Below are 13399 nucleotides of genomic sequence, written 5' to 3' on the forward strand. Positions count from 1 at the left end.
AGGGCTGCACACCTGAGGCTGAGAAAAGAAGATGGTGGACTGTTCTACACTATGTTAGAATGCTGTAAATGCTTATGAATGTTGTGTTACCTTCACCAGATGACTGTTGCATGTATGGATGATGCACAGAAGGCGGGGTACTGCTGTAGCACTGATGCAAGACTGAAAAACGCAGGCTGTAGGACTGAAACGCAGGTGTACGGCTGCTGCTGGACAGAAACGCAGATGACTGTACGGCTGCTGAACTGAACTGTAAACGCAGATGTGTACGGCTGCTGATTCACATGCAGAAAACGCTGGCTGGATTCTGGCATTGAACTGAAGCTGGACTGTATGCTGAATCAGGGCTGATTTGATGCTGAATGCAGGTGCCTAGGGCTGTAGGGACTGCTGAACTGCAGGTGTTGGATGAACAAGGTTGGTTGAAGCAACCTCAAACACTCCAAGGGCTGGATGAGACTAGTCTAGTGCTACAGGCAAGGGAACTCCTAGGGCTGAGGAGGAAAGCTCTTAGCACACTGAAGACTGAATGATAAACTAAGCCCTATGCAAGCCTATTTATACTAACTGGAGGTTGGTCAAGTTGGCTGGTCATTTAATAAAGTTTATATTTATAAATGACAATAAATGCTAAATAAATACTATAAAATATGGGAAAAATACCAGATAAATCCTAGTAAATTCTCTAACGCTTTTGGGATGTTCTAAATGATGCACAGGCATATGAATGCATATTATGCAGGATGTAGAGTGCTTTCTGATGCAAACCCTAAGGCTTCTACTGACTCTACATGCATGAATGATTCTCTCCAAGTGGGTTAAGGGACTTGACTGATTGACTGACCCGCTAAGGCTGAGGAATGACCTACGTAGCTCGTGCCTGACTTATCCTGGACTGAGGATGTACAATGGGGTCACGGCGTACGTCAAATATCATCCTACTGGGTTCTAATACTGTACAACTGTTGCACTTCTGATGATGAGCCATCTTGTCACCATGCACTGAGTGCAGAGTGCATGTGACAACTACAAGTCTCTTTTGGCAGGCCTTATTTGATAACATGGGCACCAAATTGAACTTATCATCAGTCTGTCACCCTAAAACGGATGGGCAAAGTGATGCTACAAACTAGGCTGTGTTAGATCTTTTGAAATGTTATGTGGCGGATCACAAGTCTTCTTGGGAAAAGTACTTACCGCTTGTGGAATTTGCATACAACACAATGCATGCATCTACGGGAAAGGCTCCATTTGAGATTGTTTATGGTAAGGTGGTTTTGCCACCCATCCTTCACACAAAGGATGAGATATTTGCAGTTGATGAGTATGTAAGAGACTTGGATATTGCTTTTGCTCAGGTGCGGACAGCCATTGCAAGGTCACAAGACAAGCATAAAAAGATTGCCGAAAAGCATAAAAGGCAATTGGATGTTAAAGAGAATGATTGGGTATTGCTGAAATTTAAGAAAGCAAGCCTTGCAAAGAGACTTGGCAAAGAGGGTGCATATCCTAGGCTTGCAACCAGGTACTATGGGCTTTTTCGAGTGATCGAGAAGATCAATGAAGTGGCTTGCAGATTGGCATTGCCTAGCCATTGGCCCATACACAATGCTTTTCATGTGAGTCTCCTTCGCAAGTATGCAGAGCCCAGTGAAACGGTCATTGAGGATCCACCAGAAGTGGATGAGCTTGAGGAGATCTTGCAGCCAGAGCCGATTGTGTATCATAAGAAACGCAAGCTTGCTACAGGCAAAGTTGTCAAGCTTTACCTTGTAAAGTTTAAGAACTATCTTCCCATCAATGCTAAATGGGTAGATGAAGAGTTCTTCAGAGATTGCCCGCATGTGCTTCAGACATATTTGGATGTTTTTCAGTTGAAGACAACTGTTTAGAAGCCGGGGGATGTCACCATTTGGCCACCCAATTGGTCCACCCGTGCTTTCTCATCATGTATATACATTGGACTGGTGTCCATGGCAGTTGTATATGCCATGCGGGGATTGATGCCACTCATGTGATACTGTGGAATTGGCTTCCTATTGGGACTTGTGCCTTTGTGTACATGCCCGAAAATGCCTGGTGGATTGGTGTTCCATTGGATCTGGTACCTCGTGTACTTGCCTGGAGCACGTCTATTTTGGCATAGTCTCATGAATGGGGATTGTCCATACCAATGCTGCATTGCATAGCATGTTTATGTGCTTGCTTGCAATTGAAATTGCATGCTGTTTTCATGCTTGCTTGACCAATGTGTAGTTCCGAGTAAGGAGACGCCCGCCCGTGAACCGTGCGCGTGAAACTATCTGCTAACATGGTTATGTGGCATGTGACAGGTAGTAAGAATTAGTCATACACCTAGCCTTAGGAATTAGCACTAATTTATAGGTGAGTGTGTACACACTTCATTAAGTTTTGGGCGACCAAAACTCCCTTGTAAATTATGACCAGCCCTGTGTTCACACACTGATGTCCCAAGGTAGACAAAACCCAATGCCCACCACCTAGTCCTTATCCCCTTTGTAGGAAGGGAGTAACCAGCCATGTGTCCGTTCTAGCTTGCTCCACAAAGCACCTACCTGCCACCTAGAGTGGCCAACTCACCACCTCACTCTTCCCTCTCTCTAGCACTAGGCGCCTCCTTCATGAGGCCTCTTTGGCTGTATTTTCTGCACTTTCTCCTTCCCAACTCCATATCCAAGCTTGCTAGGGTGTTTTCCAAGCTTCCAAGAGTGTTTCCAGGTGCTATACACTCTCCTACACGCTCCCAATGGACTGAAATTCAGCAAAACAACTTTCATTTTTGTTGTAATTTCTGGTCTTTTTGCTGAAAACCCTAATTTCAGCCTTCCTTTCTCAAGTTGAACCATAGGGAAAGCTTTCCCAGGGTTCCCTTCATCCTCTTGAAGACTTTTGTCGCGAAGAATTGCGACAAAACAAAGATTTCAACACTCCAAGCACTTCCATCGTGAAGACTTCTATTGTTATCGACTCTACTTGCAATTGGTAAGCTTTTATGCTTAAATATGGAAGCAAGTAGTAGGAGGGAGAAACCAGATTACAAGATCACATACCCTGTGTAGTATTCTCTTGTCCTACGTGCTCTCTCGCAGATTATTGCTACCATGTGTTGGTGGAACAATAGAGAACAAATGGTAGGGAACATGGACACTGGAGAGGGTAGTGTGAGTTGCAAGTCTACATCAACAATCACACTGTTTGCAATACTGTATTCATATGCATTGGTATAGAAATCTGGCCAAAAATGCCCACGACACTATGTACTTGATTCTCCCAAGATCAATATAATTTTTTAAGGGAGGGGCCGGCCGTTCCGGCTCATTGTCCGTCTCTTGTCAATTCAGCAAAATTACTTCTTGCATTGAGCATGTTGTCCATTAAATCTTGGTGTATTTAAGTGTATTGATTAGCATTGTGTTCAACTAAGTTACACAAACTATGATGCCAAGTGTACCTAAGAGGTGTCACTATACATACATCATTGCTTACATAAGATCCTCTTAAGAGTCGTCCGCTCCTCATGGAGAGCAGCAGCTATTGGCTCTAAGGCGGCGGCAGATGGCTTTGAAGTGGCAATGCATGGCTCTGAAGCGACAACAAAAACCAGGTAGAGGAGCAACTGGAGCACAGAAGGCTCCAATACCACATGTTAGGGATTAGGGCACTGAAGCCTCTGATACTAGATGTTAAGGATTAGGGTTTAATCACAAGGGTTAACAAGAGTGAGTAACAAGAGGGCACGAGATGAACTAGGCATGCTCGATCATAATAATAATGGTTCTTTTGTAGGAGAGACCCCCCTTTACAAGGTGCACATATATGCTGCCACCACATGTCAAACTATGATGCCAAGTGTCCTTAACAGGTGTCACCTACGTACATCATTGCTTACATAAGATCCTATTAAGAGGTGGTTCCCACACGCTAGCCGTTGTTCACACACACTAGAGCCGCTTTATTTAAACCTAGAATACTAAGTAAATAGGTGATAGTTTACACAACCTATTCCCACATTCATCACTATTAATATTTAGGAGTTACTAGGCCACTAGAGTCGACTCTAAAGAGGGTGTATCTGTATGTGACCAAGGACATGCCAGATGATGGACTACCTAAGGTGGACTGAAAAGCACACTCCAAAACCCAACACACCATTAGAATGGGTCCTTGACATAAGAACATAGTTAAGGAGGGGGGGTTTGAAAGGTACCTAGTCCCAAAGAGATGAAGAAGGCACAATTTCAGCTACAATTACTGAATACATCACAGATGTAATCACAAATGAAGAACACCACAGAAGGCGATCCAAATTCAAGTACTATTGCACACATTTCCACCCCGATTAACAGACCATGTACACACACTGTTGCATCCTGACAGGCCTAGGGTTAGGGCTAGGGACATTGACTAACCCAAGTTAGAGTTAAGGCTTAGCTCGGGCATGGGGACCGGGAGGGTTCACACGTGGGCTAAGGGCGCTAGCAGGATGAGGTAAGAGCTTATAATGGCCTGTGGAGACCTTAAACACACGAACCGGCCACACTCAACTACACATCCGCATACTCATGCTAGCTTGGGCGCGAAGAGCGATCACATTGTTGCGCTTTTGATGGCACGGATTGGGCATTGAGGCTGGATCTTGGGGGGAGCAATCGGCAAGTGCTCGTATGTGCAGCAGCAACAAAAAGGACTTATACATCCTTGAGTACATACTTCGCCACCATTCTTGATCACTGACAGTGGAGCGACACCACCATAGGAGGTGGACATTGACACTGTTGTACCCTAAGGCTGAGGAAGATGACACATGGTTAGATCTCTTTGATTGATTGATTCATTGTACATGTAAGGCTTCATAGAATGCGAACCTGTTTTCATTTGGTACATAAGTCTTTTTTTTTTCCATGTTTTATGACCTTAGTTTACACATGGATCATGTATGCCACATTTTTGGTCTCATAAACCCATTGGGTTTTGCCAATGGGTGTGTAGCCTAGCGGTGTGGGTCTGTGACCAGGAAGGGTGAGGTCCTGAGTTCAAATCCCTGAAGGCTTGCAGCCGGTGGCATCCGGGCTGACTGCGGCCATAATTGTACCGCCTCCGGGTGGGAGACCAAGCCACCTTCGGCTGGGCACTCGAGTTGCTACTACAGAAGGATCCACTCAAGGAATTAAAAAATCCATTGGGTCTTTAGTAGATGTTAATAAAGCTTTCTTTCTTCTTCAACCACAACCTTGAGCCTCTTTGTAGTGCTAGTCTTTCAATGAATTTAAAAAACTCTGCCCAGCTACAATGCAAAAGCCATCACCTCACCCAATCTCTCCTTGAGGCTGCCCAACCAATCTCTTCCCTAGGTTGTCCAATTGTGAACTCCCCTACAAATTCCAAGAGCCTCCAAAACACCATGTCCATCTCATTGCTCCCTTTGTCATCAATAAGACAGCATAGTTTCGAAATAGGAACCGAGTAGATAATAGAAATATTTTAGGATATGGCCACAAAAATGATGATGAAAGATACATAGAATAGAAAAACAGTGACTCAATCTCTAATTTAACTTGATAGGCGTCAAAAAAGCTACGTGACCACCAGCCCACCTGAATTCTTCAGAGAAGCATGCATTAAAGATTAGAGCTTCGAAAGTATTTACTATATAGCCAAGTACACAACAATCAACCTTTTGCTCTAAGTAGATTGTGAAACTTTCCCTTGGAAGGCAAACTAGGTACCTTGTGCATCGCATATATTAAGGGGCATGTACAAAAAGCGGCAGGCCTAATCCTCTATATGCATGCTATGATAGAGAAAGTGGCATAAAAGCATAAGATGATAGAAACTGCTCACATACCACAATCTCTAGTCCTGACCCAGTTCCCGACTCTGAAAAAAAAAAAAAAAGCTCAATAATAACCATACAAAATCAAATGTAAATAAAAATGATACTTGATAGTATACATTCTTGTTTTTTTTTCGTGCCAGTTCATCTGATGTGCCCTGCTAACCTACTTTTTGGCTGCAACCTCACCTGAAGGCAGCAGAGGCCTCCGAACAGTTTTCTTTTTCAAAGTTTTCTCCAGAACACGTCTTTGCTCATCAATCGCCTCTTTCTCTGCAGCTTGCTTTGTATATACATCTTCTTTCACCTTAGCCGTTGCTATACACCAAACTTCTTCAGGCCCAGGCAATTGCAATTTCACACCACTTTCTTCCTGAACTTGGCCAAGTTTTCTAGGAGGTAAGCCTTGCAATGCCACCTCAATTCTGCGTACCATCCACTCTGGAGTATCCCTTTTAGGTCCATTAGCAAGTAAATCCCATTTTCTTGAATCATTGCCTAGCAATGTCTCCATTCGACCACCAGTCAATATGCCCTCGATGCCTCCGCTCACTTCAATCACATCAGCATTTTCTTTCCTAGATTTGCGCAATAGATCTTCAACTGCCAAGGCCCGCTCCTCCCATGCCTTTGCCGATGTTTCAGCTGCAGCTAGTGACCGTTCCAATGCCTGGTACCTTCTTGTGTATGCTTGTTCCTGAGACTTTTCTGCTTTTTGAACTGTATTCAGTGCAGCTTGAAGAGCTTCAATATCAGCCTTAAAAGCAGACCTGGCAGCCTCTAGACGAGCTGCACCAGCAACCTTGAGGGCCTCTAGTGCTCTTCTCGCACTCTCCTCATGCTCCTGTGCACTACGGTTCGCTGTTTCTTGGAACTGCTTCAGAGCTTCGTCAGCTGCCATGGCACGGGCCTCAGCCGCTTCAGCCCGTGCCAAAACAGCCTTAACTTGAGCTTGAAGCCTCTGTATCTCACTGTCAGCAGCCTGTAGCTGCCGCTGTAAGCTGGAGGCTGATTGCTGCAAGCCAAGTGCTGAAGCTTCTTTGAGAACCATGTCATCCAAAATTTGCATCCTTTGGAAAAGAGCAATCTCTGACTTCTGTGCCTTATCTTTGGCTGCCTCCAATGCTGCAAAGGATTTCTCAATTGCGTCCCTTGTCTCTCTGATCATTGCATTAGCGGTTTCAAGAGCGGCAGATTTGATTCTATCTTCCACTGTGACTGCAGCTTCTGCAGCAGAAGTTTTGGCAGCAGCTATTGTCAGCCGTGCTTCTTCGGCCAGATGAGCAGTGGCTTCTGCAATGATGGAATCTGCAACTTTGTCAACCCTAACTGCCAATTCTATCGCATCTTGCTTGGCAAGCACCAACTCTGATTCTACTGCAAGCTTTTGCTCAATGATGTTTTGCAGCTCCACGTTGAAGGATTGCTTTGCAGCTTGCATTTCCTGCATAGCTGATTCTGTAGATTGAACCACAGTAGCAGCATATTCTTGTAGCCTTGCTTCTGCTTGTGCTAACGCTTTCAATGCTTCAGCCTTCTCTCTCTCCGCAACAGCCATCCTAGCATGTGCCACCACCAATGCTGCTCTTAACCCTTCTATATCATCAAGATCCACGCCTTGCCCAGGTAGCTCTCCATCAGGAGTCCTAATCAACCCCTTCACAGCCTGTTCTGTTTCTGAAACGTTTTGGTCACCTTCCTAATGAAACAGCAACACAGTATATGATAATTACTGGTTCCAACTCTACAATATCGATCATTGATTTGAATATGGAAGCAGTTAGTGAGTTAAATACCTCTACCCCAGCTGTTCTTGAGGTACGATTACCACCACATCTGCTCCCCTTGGATAGACTTGGTAGCAAGTGTCTGAAACTAGATATTTATAAATCTAATCAATAATGGCATGGAATTTGAAGATAACCAAATTCTGTGCACAAAATTGTCTACCACTACGTAGAATGTGAATCACCTTTTCGATGCAGCTACAGTTTCCACACATAGTGGTAGGCCACTATAAGCTTTGGAGCTTGAAATGGGGATGCCTGTAGATGAGCTATGAAACTGGACCGTGTTGTCTAGTCTAGACCTTGAAAAGGTATAAAGGTGCTCTGAGATGGTAACATAATGCCTTGCAACCATAAAACCCTGTCCAAAAGAAAAAATGTAAGGACTAGCAATTGAAACAATCTTCATGGAGAGTTTACCTTGCACTTCACTGCCTGACCCAGCTCTTAAGGTGAATGGTACCTTATCTCACTACTGATGATGATACATAACCCTCCACAGCTTGGGGAGACGGCGTTCTCTCATATACCCAGCCCTAAAAGTGAATGGCGCCTAATCTCACTACTGAGTTGATGATGATACATAACCCTCCACAGCCTGGGGAGACGGCGTTATCTCATATACTGAGCTCACAGAAAAGTCTATAGGCTGCCTTGTCTACGAAACAACTACTGCATGACACGCCATATTAAAACAAGCTTCTTCTCTACGTTAGAGAAAGGCCTTGAGAATGAGTGTATGGCATCTTTGCACCTACTGTACTTGTTACATGCTCGTTGTTGATGCCAAGCATAACACATACATTCTGGTACCTAAAGCTTGCAAGTTAGATTCATTATCTCTTTTAATTTTAGTTCGTCTACACGCATAGAGCGGTGAGAAAAGCTTCCAACAAAAGGCTCAAACAACAATGCAGCGATCTGATGTCGCGAACATGTAGCCTCAATTCTTTCTCTCATGGTCACGTGGCCTTCAAAACTGAGCAAATGCATGACAGAAAAGAAACTCAGGAAAACAGAAAAAGCAAAGCAGAGAAATCTCTTACCATTATTGCAAGCTTCTATTTCTGATCGGCAAATTGAAGTCGCAAGTCCGATCGCAGCCCTTTCTGATGAGTAAATGCGAGAAAATGAGCCTGCAAATGTTGTTTCTTTCCTACTTTCTGAATGGAAGGGTAGCTTGCTATGTGAGGGTTTCAGAGAAAAGCTTAATAGAGTTGAAGGGGATGGAGGAGCTTTTCTGCTATTGAGCGTTTCATAGAGGCGTGGCGTGGCTTTCCTGCTTTTCGTTAAAGTTTCAGAAATTGATTTGGATAATCGAAGCCGGCTTCGATCGTCCAACATGAAGCCACCAGATGAACATGGAGCGGAAAAAAAATACAAAAATTTGACGAATAATTTGGGGGAAAAAAAGAAAATCTCGTACACTTTTACATTTGCACGTACTTGATCGACACTTTTGCTGCTATAATTGCGGCCGCCGGCTACTGGCGGTTGCGGAGAAGCGCAGGCTACCGCCTATGGCCGGTTCTTTAAATGTGATTAGGTTCCAATTTTTTATTGGTTGCGCATGTCATTTTCGTATTACTCTCGGGGTGATTTCCTAAGGTTTGAACCATGCTTGCTATGCTAAATGCTACTTTCTTTCTTTTTTATCAATAATATATTTATATTAACCATGCTTGCTATGCTAAATTCTACTTTCATTACACCTGGCATTTTTTTTAAAGATAAGGTAGTTCTCCCTCTAATTGAGGTTGCACTAGGAGGCAAAACAACGGTCAACTTCAACTGCTTCTAGAGGGCCAAGCCTCATGAGTTAGCATTGCTTGTGCATTCACTTATACTGTGTCCATTATTCATCATTGCACCTTCCAACTCTTTCACCCCCACCAAACAGCGACAAATTCCTTGTCTTCTCTTCATAACACAACTAACAAAGAGGATATTCCCACACATCAACTTAGCCTTGAGTTAGCATTGCTTGTGCATTCGCTTATAGTGTGTCCATTATTCATCATTGCACCTTCCAACTCTTTCACCCCCACAAAACAATGACAAATTACTTGCCTTCTCTTCACAACACAACTGACAACGAGCCTATTCCCACGGCAACATCAACTTAGCCTTGAAATGATTAACTACTCATTTAATAAAAAGCTACAACTCACATGCCAATTTGCTAAAGTCTAGATACACACGATGGGGAGGCCAAGTTTCAAATCAAACTTATAATCATACCAAAATCAGCAGTGTGGAAGGCTAAGTATCAGACATGTCTCCAAGGCTTAGTTGACAACAGCAAGGGAATACCCTCAAATTGCTTCTATAACTAGAATATGTAGGTCAATATTGTAACAAGCTATAAATGATGGAAGGCTAAGTATCAGACATGTCTCCAAGGCTTAGTTGACAACAGCAAGGGAATACCCTCAAATTGCTTCTATAACTATAATATGTAGGCCAATATTGTAACAAGCTATAAATGATGAAAGAATGATGGCTCTATAAATGATGAAAGAATGATGGCCTATTTTTTGGGTTCGCACAACAATATAATATTTAACACAATCAATGCCATATGTTTCCCCTGTCAAATGGTTATAGAAGGGGACACAATTAGTTTAACATCGAGGAGAGAAAGGATACAACAAATGGGAAAAACTACTCTGTTTTTGCCTATGATGTTTTATTACAATTGTTTTTCCATGTAAAAGAGCCATAGTGTTTAAGCTCTTCCTATCATCACATTATTGGGGGGAGTGGTGTCTGTTTCTTTTGGTGTACCCTTCTTAGCACACTTCTTGCTTGCTAGAGAAATATATGTTTTTTGCTTCCTTGATTTTCTCCTCGACCTAATTAAATTGACCATGAAATATGTGTGCGTTCCTTCCTTAATTGTGTAAAGGTTGAGGGTGGCCTCGATCAACCACATGATATGCGATTAGCACAATGAGAAGGCGCTTTGTGAAGTCATTATAAGTAAAAAGGGCCCTATGATGTTAATCGCGTGAGACTAACAAAATTGTTGATAATGCTAAGAAAATGATTGCCACCTATCCTAGCCAAAAAGTGTAATTGTGACGGATCGCTCTTGATAGACATTGTCTCCATGTTTAACCATTTAATGATATAACAAACAGTGCCAATGTGTTCCACTTTGCATAACCCATCACACTTGAATCCCAATGCAGGTCTATATGTTAAGAGATTTTGCACTCACTAACAATGAGCTAGATGAATCTACTTTTCAACCCCATGGCAAGCACCCATAAAATGTGGACACCCTAAAAATCAGTCTCATAAATCCATATTGCCACTAGCATCTGGTTCAAAATTCTAAAACCCCATACATAATGGTTGTAGGAATTGCCAAGACTAGTAGTGTCACAACCCATTGCTTTAAATGACAAGTTCTAAGGCAACAAAATCAAAGAGTAATGTATTATCTAAAACCTCCTTGTTGATAGTGTAGTTTGTAGTGTCACTCAAATATGATGTTAGTAAAGCCCATAGGTAGAACACCTTGTTAGTGTCCATAAAAAATGAGCAAGTAAATATAACAAAACTTTGCAAAGTAAATACATAATATTTCCTTCAATAAAATGCACAAAGCAAGCTATCAATGTTGACCTTAAGTGGTCTCCTACTCTTTATTAGTTCCTCTCACCCACTGTCATCAAATTGTGTTATCATGGCTAAACAACCTTTGTCATTCAAAATGGTAATGCAACATAAAACTTCTTCTTGCATATTTATCTTGATAGTATGACTTCCCATGGAGTGGCAAAGTAGTCCACTAAAACTTAAGAAACTAATCTCATTAGGAGATGCACCTTTAAGATACAAGAAATGCTACCTTGTAAGGCCTCAACCTTCTCTTTTATACAAATTTCTAAACCCCCCTGCACATATTTTTTTTTCAACACTAATACTCCAAGTCAGCCTAGCTAGTTTTTTGTTTAACTTCTATGGGATGCCACCTCATGGATACTATATGTAACAAATTTGAAGGATTTCTAGTTTGTGTTACTTGCCTTACATTGTTTTCTGATTTTTCTAGACATTGTGTTTCAATTGCCAAGGTTAGGGATGATCCAAACTTGCAGTGCCCCCCCTCTTCTTGTGTATGCTTCCTTAATAATATTAAACCAAGGTGAGTTGTTGATTATATGTTTATGATTTTAAAGTGTTAACTTGGAGTATTTCACTAACTTTTACTTGAATCACTATTATCGTACACAGTATCCCTTAGTCTACAATGCTTTTACAATGATAGGTCTTTTTTTTGGTGGATGTTGAATGATAGGTCTTTTTTTTGGTGGATGTTGAATGAAAACTTTCAAAGAAATCCTATATGTGTCATTCCATTGATGCATGATATATGTGGCATCATACTAGGGACACTTCAAAAACTTGTTTGGCTCTACTTTCTCTAATATATGCTTGCATGGAAAAATCCAACCAAGCTCTTGTATATTATGTGGTTGCAGTAAAGGAGATTTTTTATATTCTCAGGTCACTTTCATTTTCATACATGATAATTGTGAAAAATCCTTTAGTAATAATGTCATGTGGGTTTTTTCCCTCTAACGAACACTTCAAGAAAAAAAAGGCATGTGAACAAAGTTACTACATTTCCTTATAGTAAGAAATAGCATGATCAGTATATCTAACTCTAATGTAGATTTGTAAGATATTGGACAACCTTCTTTTTGCATGTTACGAAAATGATATTGGAGAACCTTCTTTGCATGTTGATAAAATGATTTTAACATATTGATAAATTTTGAATTAATATTTATTAAGATCTTATATATGAAACATAAAATCTCATTTGATTGATGTTTTGTTTTAAGTTCAATTGTACACCCTTCTCATGAAAGATCAACATTAAAACATTTAAAATGATGTATGACATTTGCATCAAATTTTTTGTGGGTAGCAATACATGGATTGGACAAACTAAACATCACATTATGTACCTCTCTCAAAAGTAAAGCTAATCTTAAATGGTCACCTTTGGCCATTTTCCACAACACCAAACATATAAGATACTTATTTTGCACCCAGAAAGCTGTTATATGTAAAATACCATTAAGATGCAAATTTATTAAAAAATAAGTTAGGCATTTAACTTGATAAATCTCAAATTATATCAATTTTCTATTAATTTCCATTTTGAATCACCATAGTAAGAAGCTAGTTGCTTTCTAATTTTCAAGGTCTTTTACATATTTAACCTTCATTGCGGATAGTTTGAAACACCATAAGTTGTTAATAGATATTAATATCTCATTTCATGGATTGTTGTGCATAAATCTTAGTAGGAATAAAAAATTAATGGATGCTTCTTTCTTCACTTTATTAGCTTAAGCAACTAACCATCTCAAGACCTTCACTTGTTTGCATTGCATTCTAGGGTTGATTATCCCCTAGCTAAACTCAATTATGGCCTACTTCACATCATAAAGTGTATAGTTTTTAATTTCAAGGTATTGATGCAATAATGGCATGCCATCAACATTATATGGATTGCCAATTTAATTGTTTAATTTAGTTATTTACTTTTTAATCTCTAAAAAGTGTTAGGCATCTCCATCCATGTAATTCTTATGTATTCATGGAAGAAAAAATATAGTTGTTGATGTGTTTATTTAGATCTTATTCCAACAACAATTGAAGATTTTGTGCCTCCCAAACTATTCATACACATATGTCATAACTTCTAGTTTTTTATATAGTTTATATCTTACGT

General features: G+C 41.0%; 1 protein-coding gene across 2 annotated transcripts in view; it reads right to left on the reverse strand.

The window, feature by feature from the left end:
• The window catches only part of LOC147605036 (uncharacterized), a 45447-nt gene extending 36298 nt beyond the window's left edge, over nt 1-9149 (reverse strand). The window contains exons 1-5 of one of the 2 annotated variants that reach the window (XM_086794216.1): nt 8688-9149; nt 7827-8002; nt 7651-7729; nt 6044-7553; nt 5867-5898 (exon numbers count right to left, since the gene is read on the reverse strand). In XM_086794216.1, the coding sequence (XP_086650342.1) occupies nt 5867-5898; nt 6044-7553; nt 7651-7729; nt 7827-8002; nt 8688-8690 (1800 nt within the window). In that variant the 5' untranslated portion in view covers nt 8691-9149. The remainder of the gene's footprint in view (nt 1-5866; nt 5899-6043; nt 7554-7650; nt 7730-7826; nt 8003-8687) is intronic. The other variant, XM_086794217.1, reaches the window with a different exon arrangement.
• Between the last annotated feature and the right edge of the window lie 4250 nt (nt 9150-13399).

This window comes from Cibotium barometz, chromosome 60 (assembly GCF_041138505.1).
Source record: "Cibotium barometz isolate CiBa-2024 chromosome 60, ASM4113850v1, whole genome shotgun sequence".
NCBI lineage: Eukaryota > Viridiplantae > Streptophyta > Polypodiopsida > Cyatheales > Cibotiaceae > Cibotium > Cibotium barometz.